Source organism: Leptosomus discolor, chromosome 1 (assembly GCF_034619465.1).
Source record: "Leptosomus discolor isolate bLepDis1 chromosome 1, bLepDis1.hap2, whole genome shotgun sequence".
NCBI classification, from domain to species: domain Eukaryota; kingdom Metazoa; phylum Chordata; class Aves; order Leptosomiformes; family Leptosomidae; genus Leptosomus; species Leptosomus discolor.
The window spans coordinates 159,572,579-159,592,933 of record NC_141391.1 but is presented as its reverse complement, the minus strand read 5'-3'; the positions used below and the strand labels follow the sequence as shown (position 1 = coordinate 159,592,933).

Here is a 20,355-nt window from a genome sequence, read left to right as displayed (position 1 = left end):
GAAAAGGTGGGAAACAAGAATGAAAGAAATGTCTTTCTTTCTAAAGCAAGGAGCTCTAGGGTTCAAGGTTGGAACATCTGGCTCTCTGCTGGCTCAGAGGTCTTGCAGGAGTTACTTCCTGCAGGAAATCTGGAGTAAGCATATGCAATAGTACCAAGATACCAAAGGAGCCTTATGTAACATTCTGCACTACATCTTCCAAACAGTTAATTTCCACTATATTTTTTTTTTTTCCAATACATACATTTGAAGAGGTGACAAACTCCAGATCCCACAAGGTGATCTCTCTACTCTGCTATGGACTTTAATTGCAAACAACCAACAAAAACAACAAATAAGCAACTTCTATTTCCACTTCTATGAAATATGACAACTCAGTTTAGAATGGCCATCCTTCTGTCAGAAGACATAACCAAGGCACAAGGAACACCCTCTTTCACCACAGTTTTTACCACGGACATGGCAATTCCATAAAAGTTAAACAAACCTCCTCAATTTCTTCCTATGTAAAATGGAATTCGCAATACCTTTTCTTGTTTGTTTAAAGCTTTATAGGACACTTCTCAGATTTCCTGCTTCTAAAATGCCTCAAAGGGAAGTCCAGTCTAAAAATGAAACCACATCGTTACTTCCTCAGCAGAAGTCTTGATCCCAAAGCGGATACAACACTTTTGCAACAATTATCATGGCATGTAACCCAAAAATTTGTTTTAAATTCATCTCAACTCAAAGATTGGTATAATAATTAATTGGAGCTGGTTTATTTTAACTTTAAATTAATTTAGCAGACCTTACTTGTCTGCCTTGAAGGATAAGACAGCACATGTGACCTCAATACAGAGTCTATGTCAAGGCAAAGAATGCATGTTCAAAATCTCATGTATGATCAACTTGTTCTGCATATCTCTCAGTTTATTAATGAGAAGGTGGAATGATAATTCAAGAAAACCAGTGAAAGAAAAAGGGCACATTTTCAATTAGGTGCTTAGACTTTGGGCCAGATAAATTTATTAAGCTTCCTCCTTCTCTGCTGTTTCTTGCTCTTCTCATACCACATTCTCAGCTCAAAGGAGGCTAGCCACTGCAGGTAGTATGAACTCAGTGCTGGAATATGGCAGGATGGAGGAATGAATGGCTTCCTTAGCACCGAGGGGCTCTTAAGAGCTTACCTTCACCTCCCCAAAGCCTGCCAACTCCAACTCACCAAGAATGAGGTTATTTAGAACAAAGAGGAGCACTACCCACCAGCATCCTTGCTGAAACAGACATTTCTTTCCCCTACCCAAACTACAGAAAGGAATGTTATTTTGAGCTCCTTTGAACTTCAGTGAGAGACAGCTAGAAGTGCCATAGCTCTTTTCTGAAGTATACACGAGATGAAAGTGAGATAGGTGCAGAGTGGACAAAGTACTTTATTGCTTACAGATCATTTTGTCAAAATCCACTCTGCAATTTCACATTTTTAATTTTATTTTTAAGGGGAGATGGGGTGGAGGGGGCCACGCAGGAGGTGTTTTTCCAAACCTGTGAATGCAACATTCAGCAGCCAAGCTCAAAAGTTCCTGCTACTCCTGCAAAAAAAGGACAAACAAGCCCTTTTCATGTCAGCTATGTCCAGCTGGAAATGTCACAGCTTTGTCACAATGGAACAAAGCATGCCTGGTGCCTGTTCTTTCAAAAAGTCTCTTAATTCAAACAAAAGAAAAATATTCACATCTGGAAGGGGTCGTAGGCAGGGGGCGGGAGTGGAGGAAGCAAAGTTCAGATGGCAAGTCATAACAGTTGCTGTTTGTCTTGGTATTTGTCTAGTTATTGTACTGCCTGTTCTGGCACTTATCCACCCAGTTAAAGAAAGTAAGCCAAGAGTTAAAACAGCAATTTTATTATTGATTGACCTCACAGGGCCAGGTGAGACACACCTCTTCACTTTTGCTCCATTCATCATGCTGGAACACTCAAGCTGAGTGAAAAGACCCGTTGTGACCAGCCTGGCAGTAGTTCCTCTTGACCCCCCTCCTTTTTTTAATAAATAAATTTAAAAAAATTATTGTTGTGTATGGAGTCCAAGCTTCCCTTAGAAGACTACAACCTTCACTTTCAAAGGATGTACATATTGAAATTCTGCCCTTTCCAACGGGTTTATTTGACCATCTGTTTCTGTAAAGATTAAAACCTTCTAATGACTGCAGAGTTGGGAGGCTGTACCAGAACTGAGCCACAGGAAGATCAAAAATTAAATGTCTAGTGAGATCAGATTAAAGGAGAAGAGAATAAACTTGAGAGTAGGACTTCACTGGCCAGGCATGAAAGACCAACAGTAAGTTTGCATTACATTAAACTAAAAGTTTTCTCCTTCTCCAAAATTCCATGCTTCTGACGATTAGAAGCCTCTCCTAGGCTGCCACCTAGCTAGTTAATTTCTTGTATTGTTTTAGGAGCTATTTTAGAAAGCTCTTTTGCTCCAGCCCTTACTGCATTGACTCCTCCCTTTTGAGCTGGTATTTTGTCAGGAGTTTCAAGAACGATAAAAACTTGCTGCCAAGTCCCTTTCTTCCCCACAATGTGTTTTATAACCCAGCGTGTAGTTTAGTCTGTCTAAACACTGCACTAGTACACTGCCATCAGTTTCCATGGAGATCATTAACTCCTCCAGAGCCAGAAAGCTTTAGCACGCTTTTTGCCCTTTCAGCACATGAAGAACACGACAGCATTTACTAAAGTCAGCCTGCAGAAACATCACATTTTCCAGACAGTTCTAGCAAAAGTAAGGATCCACTTTTGCTTCAACCCATCACATAGAGCTGCGGTCTTAACCAAACTTGCATTTAAGTCATCTACTAGAATGAATTGCTCTTTCCCCTTGTGCTTCTCCTCCTTTGCATTGCCATGATGTCTGAAGGCATGACAGCCCCACTGATATCAACTTTTCTAACTACTATGTCTCAGCACAAAACCAAGGGATTAAACATAATGAAGAGTCCAGAAGAGAGAAAGGAGAGATGAAGGAGATGACTTTGAACTCAACAAGAAATCAAAGTAGAAAACAGAAAAACTTGGTGCCCTAATGTTTAAGAGTGCTATTATATGAAACTTCATAGTTTACCATACTCCTAGTCACTCACACATGTAGCAAAAATACACTGTCAGTGTGTATTCATTAAAAAAATTATTTAACACCATTTTAAGAAGTTGAATTAAGCTGCAAACTACCCTTAATCTAGTATAACATAACCTAATCAGAGTAAGAAAGTAAACCTTCTCCCAAAATGCAGCTAATGAAGGCCACATACTGTCATCAGTTTTAGCTGTGGAAAAATGGTTTCCCAGTCTCACTTTCACAGAAAGGACAATCTCCCTGGCAGCTGCCACCTAGGTGGCACGCTTGTTGATCCAACTATGAAAATGGCAACAGAAGTTTGAATACTGCAGTTTCCTGGAAGAATTCCCCAGTACAAAATTATTTTATCAGTATTTTCCAGGCTATCATCACTGAAGCAAACTGTAACCTTCTCAGCACTTTCAACATGTAATGGGGTTTTTTGGCATTCGAGAGCAGACACGTTATATAAACTAGACATGAATAACCAGGCATAACTGCAATTTCTGTAGAAGAGTTAAAGGCAAGAGAAAGATATTTTTGTTGCCAGTAAGCTTGGCTAACTTGAAAGAGCCACTGGCAGGGTTCATAGCAATGGGTGTCGTGCTGCAGTGAGAATTATTTTCTATTTGACTTCCACAGCAGTTGCCAGCTGGATGTCTTTGCAGACTCTGCTTGGAGTCAGTGCTGTGTAGGTACCAGCAATGCAAAGCCCCCCAACCCCTTTTACACTGTACTAATAAGACAATCCACAGAGGTGCAAGACGACTTCACTCATGCCGTCCACTCACAACTGCTGGAGTGACAGCTTGTATTTACTGCTATACGGACATATGTCCAGTATTAACCCAAAGGACACCACTAACTGATTTCATATCCTTTGCCATAGACCAGTTACCAAGCACCAACTGTATTTGGTTAATCATCCTTGGCTACAAAGAAACCAAAGAACTTGAGAACAGAGTCTCCATTACCTCCTTCTCAGATATTCTGGGTGTTCCCCTTGTCCCCTATCTAAAAGCATAGCAAAGACCCCTAGGGATGCTAAAACCCATAGTGGAGAACATTGGCCAGGATCCAACAAAAGTGTTTTAACTTTCCAAAAAGCACGCATGTTCACACACCTCCCACAGCTTCAAAGATCGCAAAGCGGCATGCAGAAAGCCTAGAGACACTTGTTACCTGCTGCTCCAGCCCCTCCTGAAATTACCGGCACAGCACCACAAGCCTAGGTGAGCCGTACCTTCCAACACCAACCACCACAGGTGGTTTCCTAGTTTGAGAGAACTCATCCTAATCCTGCCTCCTACTGTTTGTCACCAGGTTGTGGAGGAAGTTTTAGCTGCCCACACCTCCGATCGTGTTTTTGGCTCGCTGTAGGAAACAAGCCACTCTTACAACTACTGAGTTCTTTAAAGTATTTCTTGGAGAGGCTGCTGCCACAGCACGCCTCACTCCCCACACCCCTCAGGAGGGCTGGGCAGGAGTCCACCACCACGCACCTCTCCTCTTACTAACCCATGCACATGCGGCAACTACAGAGCCATAACCTATCTTGAAAGGTCTGGTCACCCCTCATCGGTTTAACCCACCCCACCTCTGTTTCCACTGGGTGACTCGTAGGGCGAAGGCTTCCTTGTGGTGACAGCCCGACCACTGCCCTCCCACCCCTCAGGGTCCCGCAGAACTTTCTGGACACTCAGGCTTCGCGGCAGCGGGGCAGGTGCCACCTCCCCACGCACGGAGCCTCGGCTCCCCTTCGGGGCGCCCTTCCAGTCCCGGCGGGGCCGCTTCACCCCGGGGCAGCCGAGGGGCGAGGAGGCACCGCCTGCCCGCGGCACTCACCGATGTCGGAGTTGCAGAAAGCGTCCTGCGGGTGGATGGGGACGCAAGTGCAAGCCTCCACCACCAAGTCCCGCAGGCTCCAGCTGCAGAGGAACACGACGAGGAAGCTCAGCCACGCCGTCATGTTGCCCCCGAGGTGCCTCCTCGCTTCTGCGGAGCAGGAGGGCAGCCGCTCTTCTGGTCGCCTGACTTTACTCTCGCCCGCCTCTCTCCTCGCACTGCCCCTCTCTCTCGCTGGCCTCGGCAGCGCAGCCTTCGCTCGGCGGGACGGTGCAAGCCTGAGGGCACGGCGGGTCCGCGGCTCGCAGCAGCTGAGGGGAGAGGTTCGGTGCGGCGGAGCTGCGCTGCGCTGTGGCGGGCCGGTGCGCGGAGTTATAGCCTCGATCGCGCCCTCTCGGGCTCCGGGGGCGCCGCCGCCCTCGACCAATGGGAGCCGCGCATTACCTCATCGGCGGGAGAGGCCAGCGGGCCGGGGCGGGGCCGCGGCTTCAGCGCCTTATACGGAATAGTGCGGGGAGCGCCGCGCGCGGGCGGCGGTTGGGCGCCCGGCGGCCGGTGGCGCAGGTAACCGGCCGCTCTGAGGGGACGCCCACGGCCCCGGTCTCCGTCCTCTCCCGCCGCTGGTGCCTCCGAGGGGCTCAAACTCAGTTGTACCTCCGAGGTGTGTCGGCGAGTGCCCCCCCCCCCCCCCCCCCCCCCCCCCCCCCCGGACGGGTCTGGCCCCGAGGAGTCCCCCGCCACCTCAGTCAGGACCTGCCTCCCCTCAGTCACTCCGCTCCCCACCTCAGGGGGCGAAGAGGCGCCTGGAAAACACACGCGGAGTCTGTCTTTGGCTTGGGAAGCTCGGGCTGTTTCCTTCGAAGCTGTCTCGGCTGCCCTCAAGCTGATTGTAAACTGGAGGAGGTGAAACGGTCTTCTAAAGGGCTTTCAGACAGCGAACGGAAAACGCAAGGGGAGTGCAGTGTGTTGCTGCTTTTCCTCCTTCAATAGGTAGTGAAAAGACTATGGAGGAAAAGAAGGACAAGACCTAGCTGAACTGTAAGCCGGGATTTCACCCTGTGGTTTTTAATCCTGCTCAAATGCTCCTTCTTCTCCTGTCATCCCACCACTGCCACCCATCACTTCCCCTTCTCAGGGCTTTCGGTCAGAGAGGGGTCATAAACTGCTAAGACTGAGCTGGAAAAAGTAGTGTCGTATCTACCCAGGCACTCCCAGCATTTAATCTCAAAGTGTATTTTAGCAGAGCAGCTTTAGTGGAATTTGTAGAAAAGTCCAGTTTGTTTTGTTTTCCTTTATCCCCTTTTGGAACTGTAAATTTCTATCAGCTGTAGAAATGTAACTCTTATAGAAGAGCTGGGACTGTAAGGAAGGAGATTGCCAGCTGCAAGATGCAGCCAGCCTTATTATCCTGCAAAGGGGACTGAGGGGTGATTAATCACAGTATCAAACCAGTGTATATAATGTCAGAGTACTTTCCATGGGGTTTACAAGACTTAAGCATTTCTAGTTATAAATTATGCTGGTATTAAAGGCCAGGGACCAGCTGTCCTAAATTTTTAAATAGTCAGCTAAGTCTTTAGATTTACAGTTCTGCTCCATCTGGGTGAAGCACAGCCTGCCTACACCTTTTCTTTAATCGTACCGTCCCTATAAAATTAAAACCTCTAGTCTTGTGGAAACATGGGCTTTTATTTTGAGCATCGGTACACAAAAGCTTCACGATGGGTGTTGCTAGTAGAGATCAAGGTTACAATGCTAACAGGGGAAACGCAGGTTCCTCCTACCCTTGCTGTGACACAGACAACCTGTGTGACAGCTTCGCCTCACTGCTTCAAATCTCAATCTGTGTAAAGGGGATGACAGTGATGGGAGCTTCTCAGGAATGTGTATCAGTTGACACACTGAAAAAATTAGATGCTGTTGAGGTCCTAACGGGTCATATAATTACGTATGAGGCAGGGTATTAAACAGGACATTCAATTTAGATACGTCAGTGTCTGAATCGTTGGGCTTCAAATTGGAGTATGAGAAACGCTATGCAAAAAACTCTTTAGGTACTTGGACTGCCTGCTCAAGGTACTCAGCTGAAGTTGAATCTGTCATATTGGACAGTCATATCGGTCTCACTGGGTGTAAACAAGGAACAACTCCACCAACCTCAGCAGAGTAACATGGAAAAAAATGAGGTGTGTCTGGCACTTTCATTTTTTCTTTGTTGTTGTAAAAAGTTTGATATCACCAACATCATGATGCACCTGGTCTATCAACATCTCGGATCAGTATCTGAGAGAAGTGGAGTTATTCCATAACCTGACACTGGTGTAAATAAGAGAGAGTTTGGCCCATGCACAACTAGATTATAATCACAGCTCCAGCACCACCTCCCTTCGCTCTCTGGCCAAGTAACTCCTCTGACTATGTTTCTTAATTTCTATAATAACACCTTTCCTACGTGTTCTGAGGACTAACAAGCTGAATGCTTTGTAATAAGCTTTAAAGATGTTGGGTGCTGTGTGGATGCAAGGAGTGACTGTAATACACAGATGCAGGACACATTCAGAGGAGACTGAAAAACAAACCCTTCTGTCATCTTCCCAATTTCTGAAAAGGGAGAGGAAGGGAGCTAGAAGTTACTGAAGTTGCGCAGGGCACTCCAAGGCATGGATGTAGCTTGTTTACCGTGAGACTGACCAAGCTTGTTAGAGTTACACCAAGTTTGTGCTGATTACAGGAACTAGTTCACTTTTCAGACACAATCCAGAGAAGTAATCTGCCATTACTTGGCAGGATGAAACGGAGTGCCACAGCTTGATCCAGTGGCAGGGCACATCTGTTCAGAAGGGATGGTGTGCAGGCTGTCTGTGTGGCAAGGCTTACCACTATCTTCTATACCACTATTCCAGAGGTGATCCAGAAATTTGTTAATGCATGTATTAGCACCGCCTGGAGTGGTAATACCTGTGTTTGGTCAGTTAGGGCTTAGCCGATTCACCGGCATTTTTGACACCTAGGTTTTCTTTTTCAGAGATTAATTTCTCTATAGTAGTAGGGATGCTGTTTTTTCCACCAGGACTGGGTACTGCACAATAATAACAATGTTTATTTGGCACTTAAAGGGTACATTTCATACACAGAAACCAGAGTGCTTTATTTTTGTAAGTCACAGGTAAATAATACTCAGGAAATCTCAGCCTGGGCAATGGCCTGCTGGGAGGCCTTGGTTAAATCATTTAACCTGCTTGTACATTCATTTGATCATCTGTAAACAGAGATATTGTATATTATCCTCTGATTATATTATATATTCAATATTAGCCTCTCTCCTTTGAGACCTACCAGTAAAGTTCACTCTGGAAGAGCCAGGCAGAGGTTATTTATATGAGAAAATTTTGATAACTGTGTCAAAGTAATACAGAAAGTTATTGAAGGAACTGAAAGGAGAACTCTATCTCAATTCCTGCTCTATGCCCTGTCTGCATGGGAGAAACTGTAAAGGGAAAAAATAAAATAAAAACTGGCATTCAGCTCCTTTGCCTAGATAAAACTTTAAGACTTATATGGCCATAAAAAATGTAGCAGAGAAAGAAGGGGAAAATAAAGACCTTGATCTTCATATGAGAAAATTAGTGTTCACATTTGGCTGTCACCAAATAAAGAAGTCTATGTTATTCCAGCCCTCCACCAAGGACACACTGTTGAACACAATTAAGGATCTCTCTGCTTTACCGGGCAGCCACACCACTTCATGCTGTGATCTTGTCGGATCCCACAAGCTAAGCATGACTGGGCTGGGTCAATAGTTGGTGTGAAAATTCCCAGGGAAAGCCGTGTCCTGCAGGTGTTGTTGACTGAGCAAAGTGGCCTTCTTCCCTCCGTCCTGCAGGAATGTGTAGAGACAGTGCTAGGGGGCACTGCGCTGCAAGAGATGGTTGCATTTTTTTGCGGATGAAGCTAGGTTCCTTGCAATAACTACAGAACCGACACTGGAAAAGGAAAGATGCTAAGCTGGGCGTCTTAGTTAAATTCCAGGAGAGAGAACTACCTTCTGGTTCCATAGATACTTACTGCAGTTTACATCAGGAGCATATTAACAATATCATTTTCCTTCCACAAGTCCTGCTTGTGGCTGGAAAGGACCATCCCAGAGCTACCTGCCAAGACCGAGATAAAAGCACTTTGGAATATTCCTTCAAGAGGCGTAAGGTGTTGCTGTAAATGAACTAAAGGCGTGTTCACTTCCCTTCTGATCACATTTCATGGTGAGGGATGCCGGCTGCTTCAGAACTGACAAAAACATCCGAATGTAAGTAGTACAGAAGGACTTCATCAAACTTCAGGAACTCCTGGCCAAAAATAACAGAGAGAGAGAGGAAAGAAAGGCAGGAAGAAAGGAAGAAGGGGCGGGGGGGCGGGGGGGGGGAGGGAAGAGAAAGAAAGAAGGAACCAACCCCCACTACCAAAAAGACCCTGAGACGTGTATTGGCTGAAAACACTCCAGCTCATCACCAGACCTCAGCTGGCTTAAACTGAGCATGGCATGAATGAAGTCAGGAGTCCAAACAGTCCTGCCACCTCCTTAACAATATGTTAATATTAAAAGCTTCTGAAGTATGGGCATTTTTCCACTTTAACTTTTCCACAGTAACTTGACTTGATTCATGAGCGTGGAGTCCTGCCATTAGCATTCTACATTGCCCAGCTGCCAAGTTGCTCAAAAGCCTCTTCTTGTCCTAAATATGTTTCTTGAATCTGATGATCCTCATATCTTTTACACCAGCTCAGTATCACACCCTCTAGAAGATATCATTGGTTTTCTGCTTTTAAGCAGCAGGTAGGAAAGGATAGGTGTTTTCAGAGCCATCTGATGCCCTTTTTTACAGTACAGTCACACCACCTCATAGGGCAGTAGAATGGTCATGCGTTGCATTAGGAAAAGATTCTCATATTTCCTGATTATCTGTTTCTTTTTCAGAATGTCTGGGTTTTTTCTGACACTGTCCCTTGAGAAGACTGTTTAAAATGTTTGTGTTTGTAAGTGTGAAAAGCATTGAAAAAACTCCTCCCCTATTAATTCCTCCATTGTATCAGTGAACATCATATGCTATTTAAAATAAGAAGACTCTGTCTTCAAAAAATGTCTTTGATTCTATAAATACATACAAAAAATGCATTTGATCTCTTTCTCTGAGGTTGCAAAGGAATTATGTCACCTTCCTGTCTGCAAGCCAAACATAGGTAATGCTCTGTCCCATTCCCAAGCTTTTAATTAGAGGTACACCATTAAACCTTCATCAGCTCTTACAGTTCTATGATGTGTTCAGTCTTCAAGGATCCTTTAGAGGTTGTGCCTTCCGAGAGCGCCCAGCCTGGGACCAGACCATAGGCACCATGTGTCACCAGGACTGTTACATTATAAAGGACTGTAGAATATGAAATCATCCTCTCAGTAGTGTGGGGATCTTCCAATCAAGCTGTGATGTGGCATCAGCTGCAGAAGGGCAACCAGGAAATATCTTTTAACAGCCTTATCAAGTTGAAAATGTTTCCTGCACATGACTGCACTCTGGCCCCCGTCCAGCAAAACACTAATGCACATGTTCAACTTTAAGCACACAAAATGCTCTACTGAAGTCAACAGGGCCATTTACATGCGCAAAGTTAAATATAAGCTTAAGTGCATTTCTGGATCAGGGCCAAAGGGCTCAGTACCGTGCAGGGTTCAGGCCAGAAGGCTGTGATTAGATGGTCTGACAGGGTCCAGGGGGGAGGACGCGACATGATTTGCTTGGATCTACCTGCCTCTGCCTCATTCCAAGCAATTAATTTTCTCTCATTTTTGTTTATAATAAGTTTTTCCCATTTCTTTTGCTTTGCTTTCATGCTGCTATAGCCATTTCCAAATTGAAGTTTTGTTTTTCTTTTTTAAACCCTTCTAAACTGCATCAATAGCTTTAAGTGATTGAACAAAGAGATTTCAAATAGATGAAGTGCTTCAAATGGTAATAAGAGCTGGTGTTCCCAGAGCTTTGGAGGCTCTCACTAAGGAGAGAAGAGAGTGAGAGCGATTGAAAATCACTTTTCTGTTGTTCCTTTGTATGAACTGGTTTTTGGCTTATGCAATGCACAGTAATTAAAATGACTGGAATGCCTCACATTTTTAAGAGAGCTTTAAGGCAGCTCTGTGGCATTGTGGCCAGCAGAGTTCATGAGCAGATTCATGGCTGCAATCGAGGTTTGACGTTTCTATCAGCATAACTTGAAGAAGACAGTATCTCTGTGGAGGCCTTGGAGGGGAGTTTGAGAAAGAAAGGGTAAACACAGAAAAGCAGTAACATCTGCTGCCTGCCATCAGCTCCATGAGCAGCTGTGGGGCAAGCCTTCCTGTTGGTGAGATAAAAACCTGAAGGTTGGCATGGTCATCACAGATCTCATCACTTTCTTTCACTGTAGCCTTAATGTCCTGCCCAAATTCAAGTGTGGGACAGCACTTAAACGTTCTCTGTCTTGCACTGTAATATCAGGTATTTATAGTGCCTTCTCCTAGGTACTCTACAGGAAATGTCCCTTTCTGTGAGGGAGAGTTTCCACTGCAGTACTGGTCACTGCAGTTGCTGGGTGTATTTGTGGGGGTCCAAACATCTCCCCAGTGTTTAGCAGACAGAAGGCCTGGTAGACTGGCAAGTCATCTGCTCACAGTAGGTTACTCTCCCTTGATGAAGTTTACTCTGCTTGGCAGTGGTAAGGGAGTATCTTGCTGCATTTCAGTACTACTGGCATTTCATTTCCCTACTTTCCATTTTTGTCCTTGAAGATGGCTGGCCACTGCATCTGTGGTCTTCTTTCAAGAGCTGGCCTGGCTTCTTACAGTGATGAACAGCCACAGAGGAACAGGAGAGTTGAACACAGCCTCTCTTGGGAGGGGAGCTGACCGGCCTGAGGATATGACCTTTCTGGCATGTTGAGGAACCAGATCCTTCTCCCCTCACCTCTCTGCCTCTCACCAACCTTCCAAGGACACTGACTGAGCCCGCTCCCTCATCTCCCAGCATAATCTTTCTCCCCTTCTCCTACACATCAGAGAGCACTGTCAGGATACAGTGGTCTCCACAATCCTGTGTGAGTGTAGGGAGGCAGAGAAAGATCCCAAGCAGGAGACAATAATTGTGTATCTCTTAGACCATCCTGAGGCTAGCAGAGCTGCAGTCCATCCATACACAGTAGGCCAGCCAGTCCTTAGGATGTGCCGCTGGTTTTAAAGCATGTTGGAATCCGCTGAAATCACTATACTTGTGAAAAGCAGAAAAAGCAGCACCAGGGGATGGGCATTCCTCATTTTGTTACAATAATGAGCCTGGAGACAGTGTCAGGCTGTCAGGTCTGAAGTAAGGGTCTTCTGTTTACCTGCAGAACAGGTGCAGCTGCAGGAAAAGTTGCTGTCTCTTGCCTCTCCCTGCACAACCTGCAAAAACGTCCTGCAACAATAAACTGGTCATTCATCCCCATAATCCAGCTGTCACTTAGTTTCTCACCTGAACTTGCAAATAAAGGTGTTAGTTACAAGAACAGTCTCTAATGATGAGGAGAGTGTTCCAGCAGAGAATGAACTCACCGGTTCCTGTCTTGCATGTCAGCACATGGGTGTCAAAAGTGAGAAGCAGTTCCTCTACATGGAGATCCCAACAGAGATCAGCGATCATTGCCCTGGCACAGGATTTTTTTTAAATCCAAATCGACTTTTTCAATGCTTTTGTTCCTGTGTCCCCAAACCAATGCTGTATTCTAAGCAGCACCTGACTGCTTACTTATAGCAGGGCCTTCCCACACAGACTCAAGGTCCCAGCCAGCAGAAGCTGGGGGATTTCTGACGTGAGATTTCAGGGACAGATCTCTTTCTTCTCTGGAGCAAAAGGCAGCACTTCTGTTTCCTCACTCTTTTGGAATTTTTCACCATAAATCTTGGAGTACAGTGTGAGACAAAAGATGAGGAGATGGTAAATCTGCAGCCTGGAGTGAGGACTCAGTCATTTGTTTATTGTCTTGCTCTTCCTGAGTGAAGGGCAATACATTCATCAAAGGACCTTTTCAGGTCAGCAGTGTGAGTTCCACACTTAATGTATTAACATCAGGAGTGAAAAGATCAGTGTTTGATTTAGCACAGATGTGTGAAAATAGTATTCTTTCTCCACTGAAGACAGAGAGAACAATCTACGGCCCTTGTTCCCCTTTCCTTTAATTCTAAGGCCCTGAGCTATCCCTTAGTTGTGACTTTCTATGTGCTTCTAAGGGATGTTTCAGTGGGGGACACAGAAGTATGGAAAGACATCACGGAGTAACTACAGAATATTTCTGTTCATTTAGCTAAGCAGCCTGAGATTCCATTCCATTGCGAGTGTTAACGGGTACCATGCAGCAAGAGTTAATCTGTAACCAGATACAGCGTGGCTGGAGGTGAAGCCAAGAGGAACAGAGCAAACTTCCTCTGTTTTTCCTTTGCATCAAATGAAAGTATCTTTACCAGGGCCCATAGGGCTAGGATTGTGATCAGATGTTTTATTAGCAGAAGCATAAAAAACCAGTGTCCTATACTGACAGAGTTCAACTCCTTTTGATTTGAACTCCATTTGTAGCAAGAGCAACATGGTAGCTCACAGTAGGAGTGCTCTTCTGAAGAGGAGGCACACTGTGTGGGTAAATGTACTTGCACCCCACTGGTACTACCCAGAGAGAAGGGCTTCCAATGCATAGCAGAGGCAGCAATGAGAACTACCCAGAGCCTGCAAGAACCACAGGGGCGTCAAATGTATGTACAGATTATGTACCAGGAATTGAGCCATGAAGGTACCAAATCTTGAACGTGTGCTCTGAGCAAGAAAACTCCTCTCTGTAGCTCTGCTCTTAGACAGTGCCTCCAAATCTCACACAGAGTGTTGGCCAGGGGTTCGGGGTTCACTCAAGTGCCCTGCTGTGGGAGCCTGGACTGCTCCAGCGCAGTGGTTCACCACAAGTGCTAAGAGGCTGGAGAGGTACTTAACGTTTTTAGTGGCAGCAGGTGTCCAACACTAGCTTAGTACTGACTTAGTACTGACACAACACTGACTGTTGTGCCTATGGCTGACAGTTGGCTGAGGGGCTGCTCCACAGCATAGCTCCTGTTCTTGACATCTCCCAGTATCTGCAGCAGTGATTTTAAGCTGTGCTTAAAACTAACTGCAAGAAGAGACTGAGCTCTCACCACACAAGCCGGGAGGCAGAAGGGCTCTCCCTAGACACCTAGCTGAGGTCGGTGAGGAAAGTGCTCTCAGAGTAAAAGCTCAGCAATGCACAGGAGGGATCTACAGCTTTACTCACAGGATAATTCATGTAAAACAACTAACGAAGAGTCTGAGCAATAGCTGTTTCTACCAACAGAGAAGTGACTTTCCAGCGGACTTTCCCCAGCACCTGACAGTATAGAAGACAGTAGATAGACACGCATTTTATGTATTTTCATTTAAGCCATGTCTTCATGTTCTGTAGATGACAACCACGCATTTTTTAACCAAAATCTTGCTTTCTCTTCCCTCAGTTAAAGTTCAGCAGAACCAGCACAAACCCAGTGAATGAAAAGGGAAGGGAGGGGTGGAGGTCTGCTCAATGCAGGCAAATCCTTAGTGCAGCTAGAACACAAGGCACTTATTTGATCTCCCTTATCTCACAGGACAGCTGTGGGTACACCTTCTGAAGGCATTGCAATTCTCTCTCCTACTGTTCAGATTAAATGATCTACAGCTGGAGAAAACCTTCTCCCATTGATACTTACATAAAGTCACTTCCGTTTCAAGGAATTTATTGTGGTGAAGAAGCAGGATCATCAAAAAGAGCACAGCCTGCCTCATGGAAGGAGAAGGAGCAGGCTAGGAAGGGAATTTTTTACTTCATTTGAAATTGGTTTCCCCATCTGGAATAAAACTTCACCCCTGAACATCATATATAATGGCAACTTAGTCTAGAGGGGCTAGCATAGCATTAGCTGTGCATGGCTGTAAGCAAATAGCACCACAGAGAGCTGGTAGAAAGAAGCAAAGACCTATTCCCAGTGAATGAGAGAGCATTTCCTTCTCCTCCTTGCAGAGACACAATCTAGCTCCTTAGGCAACGCCTCCAACTCCCTACGGTGTTTCCACAAGTGTCAATGTGATTACTTCAAATGATCTTTTTGATTTTTCCCCCTCTGAAACTATAACCTGAAGGACAGGCAGACATAGCCATTCAGTTTTATTCTGAGAAAAGACTTTTAAAAATAGGATTGAGAAACAAGGAAGCTGGTGCTGCAAAAAAAAAAAAAAACCTTATTCTGTCAGGCATTTCTCAGAAGGAGGAGGGAGGGCAGCTTTTAAAGCCATGCCTATGGCTGCACATAAGAGATAGTTCTCAAAGGATTGATTCCCTTAATCAGATTCTGCAGAAGATAGGCTGTCTCTCTGTAATTCACTCCATGTCTTATTCTACGGCCATATGCTCTGGTCACGTGAAGATTTACCGTCTCAAATTTACTGGCCTCAGAGAATCTAAAAGAATTATGCAAGAAATCGTGTTCTGTGCTAACTGAGGCCTCACACAGCCGTGCTTTCTAAAGACTGCTTCCAGCTCTATATATGGCCCCTCTAGGGCTTTGTAAGACCTTCTGGGGAAGAGGGAAGGGAAGAAAAAGGGGGAGCTGCTGATCATTGCCATATGTGAGAAGCATCCCTGTCTGCACGTGGGTGTGACGTCCATGTTGTCACAGAGGCTGAGCTCTGCATAGCCCCCCTGTTTCCTGTTTCCAGTCAGCAACTTGCTGCTGGAGCAGGAATCCCATATCACTCCGTACTGCAGTTACAAAAGAGGAAAATGATGGCTAGTGGAGGGGGAAGGGGTGAGGGAAATCCTCTTAAATAGACACGTAGGATGTCGGGCAGGGATGTGAGCCAGGAGTCCTCAGAGGCAGTAGAATAAGTGGGAGTTTAGCAAACAACCATTTTCTTTCTTTGACTTGTGTTCCTCAGAGACCTCAGCACTCCGGTTCTCAGAGCTAATTTTAGCTATTTGTGGTTGGCCGGTTCCTAATGTCCCTTTCCTATCTCTCACACACACTGAACCTTGGGATACTCTCTGTGGGCTGACAGATGACATGAAAACATCTAATCTACGGGTCAAATGAAGCGGGATCAGGAAACTGGAAGCACGATTGCTTTTTTCCAAATAAGGGAGATCTATTCATATTAGAAGTTCTTAGCATACCAAGTTTGTGGGTTTTTTTTTTAAGTATATGAAGGGAATGACTTATTCTTGAAAATTTTATGGTAGCCACCAAAGATGTTATCATCCCATGGACACTGCCTTTCCTATGCAGACTATGACTGACATGCTTTCATTATTTATTGGCACTGCTCTTCTGTAGGAAAACCAAAACCACACTGTCCCAAACACTGTACTGATATATAACAGGCAAAGTGAGTCCCTGCCAAAGGGCATAGAGTACATGTTGAGAGAGGGTTCAAAATGAACACACTGGCAGTAGATCTGTGACACCAGGAGTGAAAGAGCTTGCAGCATGTGGCATTCATACTGTAGATGCCATGTTCTTGGAAATCTGAGTCTTACCTGCTTTACGCTTCTGTGATGACTTGACGTCAATGCTTTGTCTTCCACAAAATTTGCTATACAGTCTGTGATGAATCTGATGTCCAGAGGCACCACAGGGTACAAAAGGAAGGTAAAAGGTTTAGAATGGCTCCTTCTATTTCAACGAAATTTTCCCAGAAACATGAGCGACAGGTGGCACTTTTTCTTCCCCTAAATTTCTTGTGGATCCCCTCTCCTGAGCTCCCCTCCTCTCCACATACAAATCTGTAGAGGATGCTCTGCAGGTCCAAAGTGTATGCTCAGAGTGATGTATGTGTGGGACTGGGGACAGTAAAAGGGCATACAGACCCTTAAGGGATCTGGAAGAGATGCTGTCTCTGCTCTGTAAGAAAGCTAAGTCCAGGGCCTGGGAATCAGATCAGTAACCTTATTTTCAGTTGATAGATTTAAGAAGGCTTTGAGTCAGGTGAGGAATCCTGGGAGGCTGTTTAGGAGGAGAAAAAGGGAATTATTATGTCCCTCGAGGACAGGAGAGCACTATTTCTTGAGCTGACAAAGGCCAGATTTATGTTATTAATTGGATAGACAGCCCTGGTTTTGTGTTGGACCGGAAATAAAAGGCTGAATAAGATATCTTGAACAAGACTGCCTGTAGCACTCTGCTGTGGCTGGCAGGAAGTAGTCAGTCTGCATATGGAACAGAACTAATGAGCTGCCCATTGCTCTTCTTCATGCCCTGCAGGTATTTCCCAGGTGAGGTTGTGCTGCACAAGAAGCTATTTTCCACTCTACGGAGACCTAGCCAGGACACTTTAGTCAGCATCACTGTTGGCAGAGGCATAGACAGGCTGCTTGCAGTAGGAAGAAGCCCAGCAGTGAGCAGAACACATGTGAGGTGAGGGCACAGGGGCCATGTCACATTGTCTCTGGCTTCCCACAGATTCCTGGGAGCTCTGCTGATTGCTGGAGATCCCCTTCCTTTTTAAAAGCAGTGTTGGCAGCTTATTTCACTTTCAGACAGAGATAAGTCCTGTCCAAACTGAAGCAATGGGTGGTGGGAACCTCCCCCATCTACAGGTTTTCCTAATAATCCCTGGGCAGATGGACACAGTCATATGAGTCTCTGAAACTCCATCCGCTTTGGAGGAGTAGTGGGTGTGGTGCCATGGACGTGGCCAGATGTATGTGTTGCCCTTCACAGAGAAGCTCACTGTCCTCCAAAGACTGAATATCAACAAAATCCTTCCTGTGGTGACTTCCAGCTCTGTGCGAGCCAGCTGTAAATTCCTTTGAGGCTGAGACTAAGAAAACTGGAATCCTAGGAGGACCTTGGTACAGTCCCAAAACCATTTCCACTGAACCTTCCCAAAAATATGGTTTCTCTAACCCAGGAATGTGAGCTTTGTAACAATGGCAAAGCTAAAGTCCTAGACCATTGGCATTAACTAGTATTAGCTCATTACTTCTTTGTGCTCTGTCTGTCTCATCTCATATGAAAATCATTGACCCTCTGGGAGACAGACTGTCTTTTTGTTCCATTTTTGCGTAGCACCTGGCACAATGGGAACACTAGTGTTTGAGTGGGGTGCTATCTCCATATAAACATGCTTTCTTCTTGAGTTGATTATTTTGGAGTGAATAATCATAAAGCATCTGAGTTAGCACAGCAAAGCTGACTGCTTCAGCTGAGAAGCACAGTGAAGCAGAAACCATGAACTGGTACAGGGCAGCTCAAGCAAGAGATAGCGGAAAGGTAGCCACATACACAGAGAGCTCCTCAGCCAGTCCCAACAAAGCTGGAAGAAAACTGCATTTGCTCTAAGGCAGGTGAAGGTACAGTTCCTCAAACCCAGGACAGCTGGCTGCCCTGCCCACAGGACCTACCAGCTGCCTCCTCGCCTGCTGGCCTCGTGGTTTTGCACTCTGTCCCTCATCATCTGTTTGTCCTTTTTATGGGAGTGGTGCCTACCAGTTGTCACCCTCTGCATGAACCAGTTGAAAAATTTGGCTCCCATACTGTGACAAGTTTCCTGCACACTTTTTCTGCTTCCTTGCACAATACAATTTCTATTTTGAACATTTGCAGACTTTCTCTTTTGGACACAGAGGTTCTGGAGGGATGTAACACCTTTTGGAGTGAATGCATTCCCCAAGAGCCTTCCCCACGATGTTGTGGCCCCACTTGTCAACACTATTCCCTCACAAGGATACAGAATGCAATCCAGGCCTCTCTCCCGTGCTTGTGGTGTCTCCGAAGCAATAAAGTCTCCAGCAAGCAGCCAGCCAGAATAGCCACCAGCATGCCGGGAAGGGCATGTCAAGGGTGGGAAGGAAGAGTGGCTGCACCACATTGTGTTCCAGGCATGTTTAGTTGGCAGATGGTCCCTAAGGGACTATCGGATGCTGATACATGTTTAGGGCAGCTTCTGGGCTACTTGCACTCACATTGATAGCAGTATGGCAAAATGACGCAGCTGCAGCCAGCTCCTAGGGGCTCTCCTTGTGAGCAGAGTCTGAGCAGAGCAGAGAACGTAGCCCCACATCACGTCTTTTATACACACCAACTTCTCTGCCTCTTCCTACCTGCCAAAGTAGGAAGGTGGGTGTTTCAGTGAAATCTTCCCTCCACTGTGAGGAAAAAGGCAGATAAAGAACAGTCAAGGGTGCGCTGTGCTCACACTCTTCTTTGCATCCTAAACTAGACCCACAGACTGACATGAATGATCTCGTTCACTTGTGCTCACATGAAATACATACAAGCACTGAAGGGGGGGAAGACTGTCAGGGCTGTTCCCAGCTCTAAAGCAGCCCTTTGACAGGACTGGACTTTTTTTTCTTTTTTTCTTTTTTTCCCAGATGAGAGGCTGGTCAACACCACCCTAAACTCACCTCCACCCCCAAACAGCTGTTTTGCCAAAGGGTGGGGAAGCAGACCTCCTGATTGAGGGTGGAGCAGTTTGAAGGGGAGGAAAGCAGTGACTTCACTTTTTATTAAGTAATAGCAGAGCAGGGTGTGCGTCACTCTGAAAAACAAGACTTTGGGTGGGGGCAAAGGCTCTTTGCAGCATCTTACGCATGGAGCCTTCCCCTTTGTGGGAAATATGCAGAACACACCATTCTGAAGAGGGAATTCAGAAAGTCGAAGATGCAGTAGGTCAGACACCTTATAATCTCATTTAAGGGGATCCAAGAAGAGCACCAAGGTGAAAGGCCACGTAATGGCAAAGGTGGTTTGGGCTAGACTTTAGCAAACACTTTCCTCCAGCAGGGATGGAAGAGCATAGGAATCGATCAAGTCCGTGTGAATAAAATGGGAGTGAAAGAGTGGACTGGACACAGTGCTGCATCCAGCCCTCTGCCAGGGCAAGGCAGGGCAGGGCAGGGCAGGGCAGCGCAGCATCAGGGAAAGGACTGCTGTCTTCTTACTCTGGAACCTGGTCAGCCTTAGCTGGAGCACCAGTACCACTGCAGCTTAAAATGCCCTGCAGCCTTCTCTCACTCATGTTGTTGGCCCAGTCTCTGTAAGGAACGTGAAACTCTTGGAGTGTGTCTGGTTTGTCCCTTTCATAGTGTCAACACAGTATTTACTATGTAAATGGGGCAGCTTTGGCAATTTTTTATACCAGGGAGGATTCTTGCCCTGGCAAGAGAATTCTTTGTAGACAGAATGGAGCTCCTCAAGCATCACACAGGGGTCAGCTTCCACGGCAGAAGATGGCAGTGGGGTGCATGTACGAATACCCTGTGGGATGATGTCAGAATAGACAAAGGTGTCTTTCAGAGAGAGTTAGCCAGAAGGGGACTGCTGT

At 45.8% G+C, this 20,355-nt stretch overlaps 2 protein-coding genes across 3 annotated transcripts in view; one reads left to right on the top strand and one right to left on the bottom strand.

Moving 5' to 3' along the window:
* Window positions 1-5,205, bottom strand: part of TIMP3 (TIMP metallopeptidase inhibitor 3) — a 36,752-nt gene extending 31,547 nt beyond the window's left edge. Inside the window, exon 1 of the mRNA XM_086479608.1 lies at window positions 4,943-5,205. Within this exon, the coding sequence (XP_086335734.1) occupies window positions 4,943-5,066 (124 nt within the window). The 5' untranslated portion in view covers window positions 5,067-5,205. The remainder of the gene's footprint in view (window positions 1-4,942) is intronic.
* Window positions 1-20,355, top strand: part of SYN3 (synapsin III) — a 179,278-nt gene that overhangs the window by 82,573 nt on the left and 76,350 nt on the right. The gene's annotated exons all lie outside the window — the stretch shown is intronic.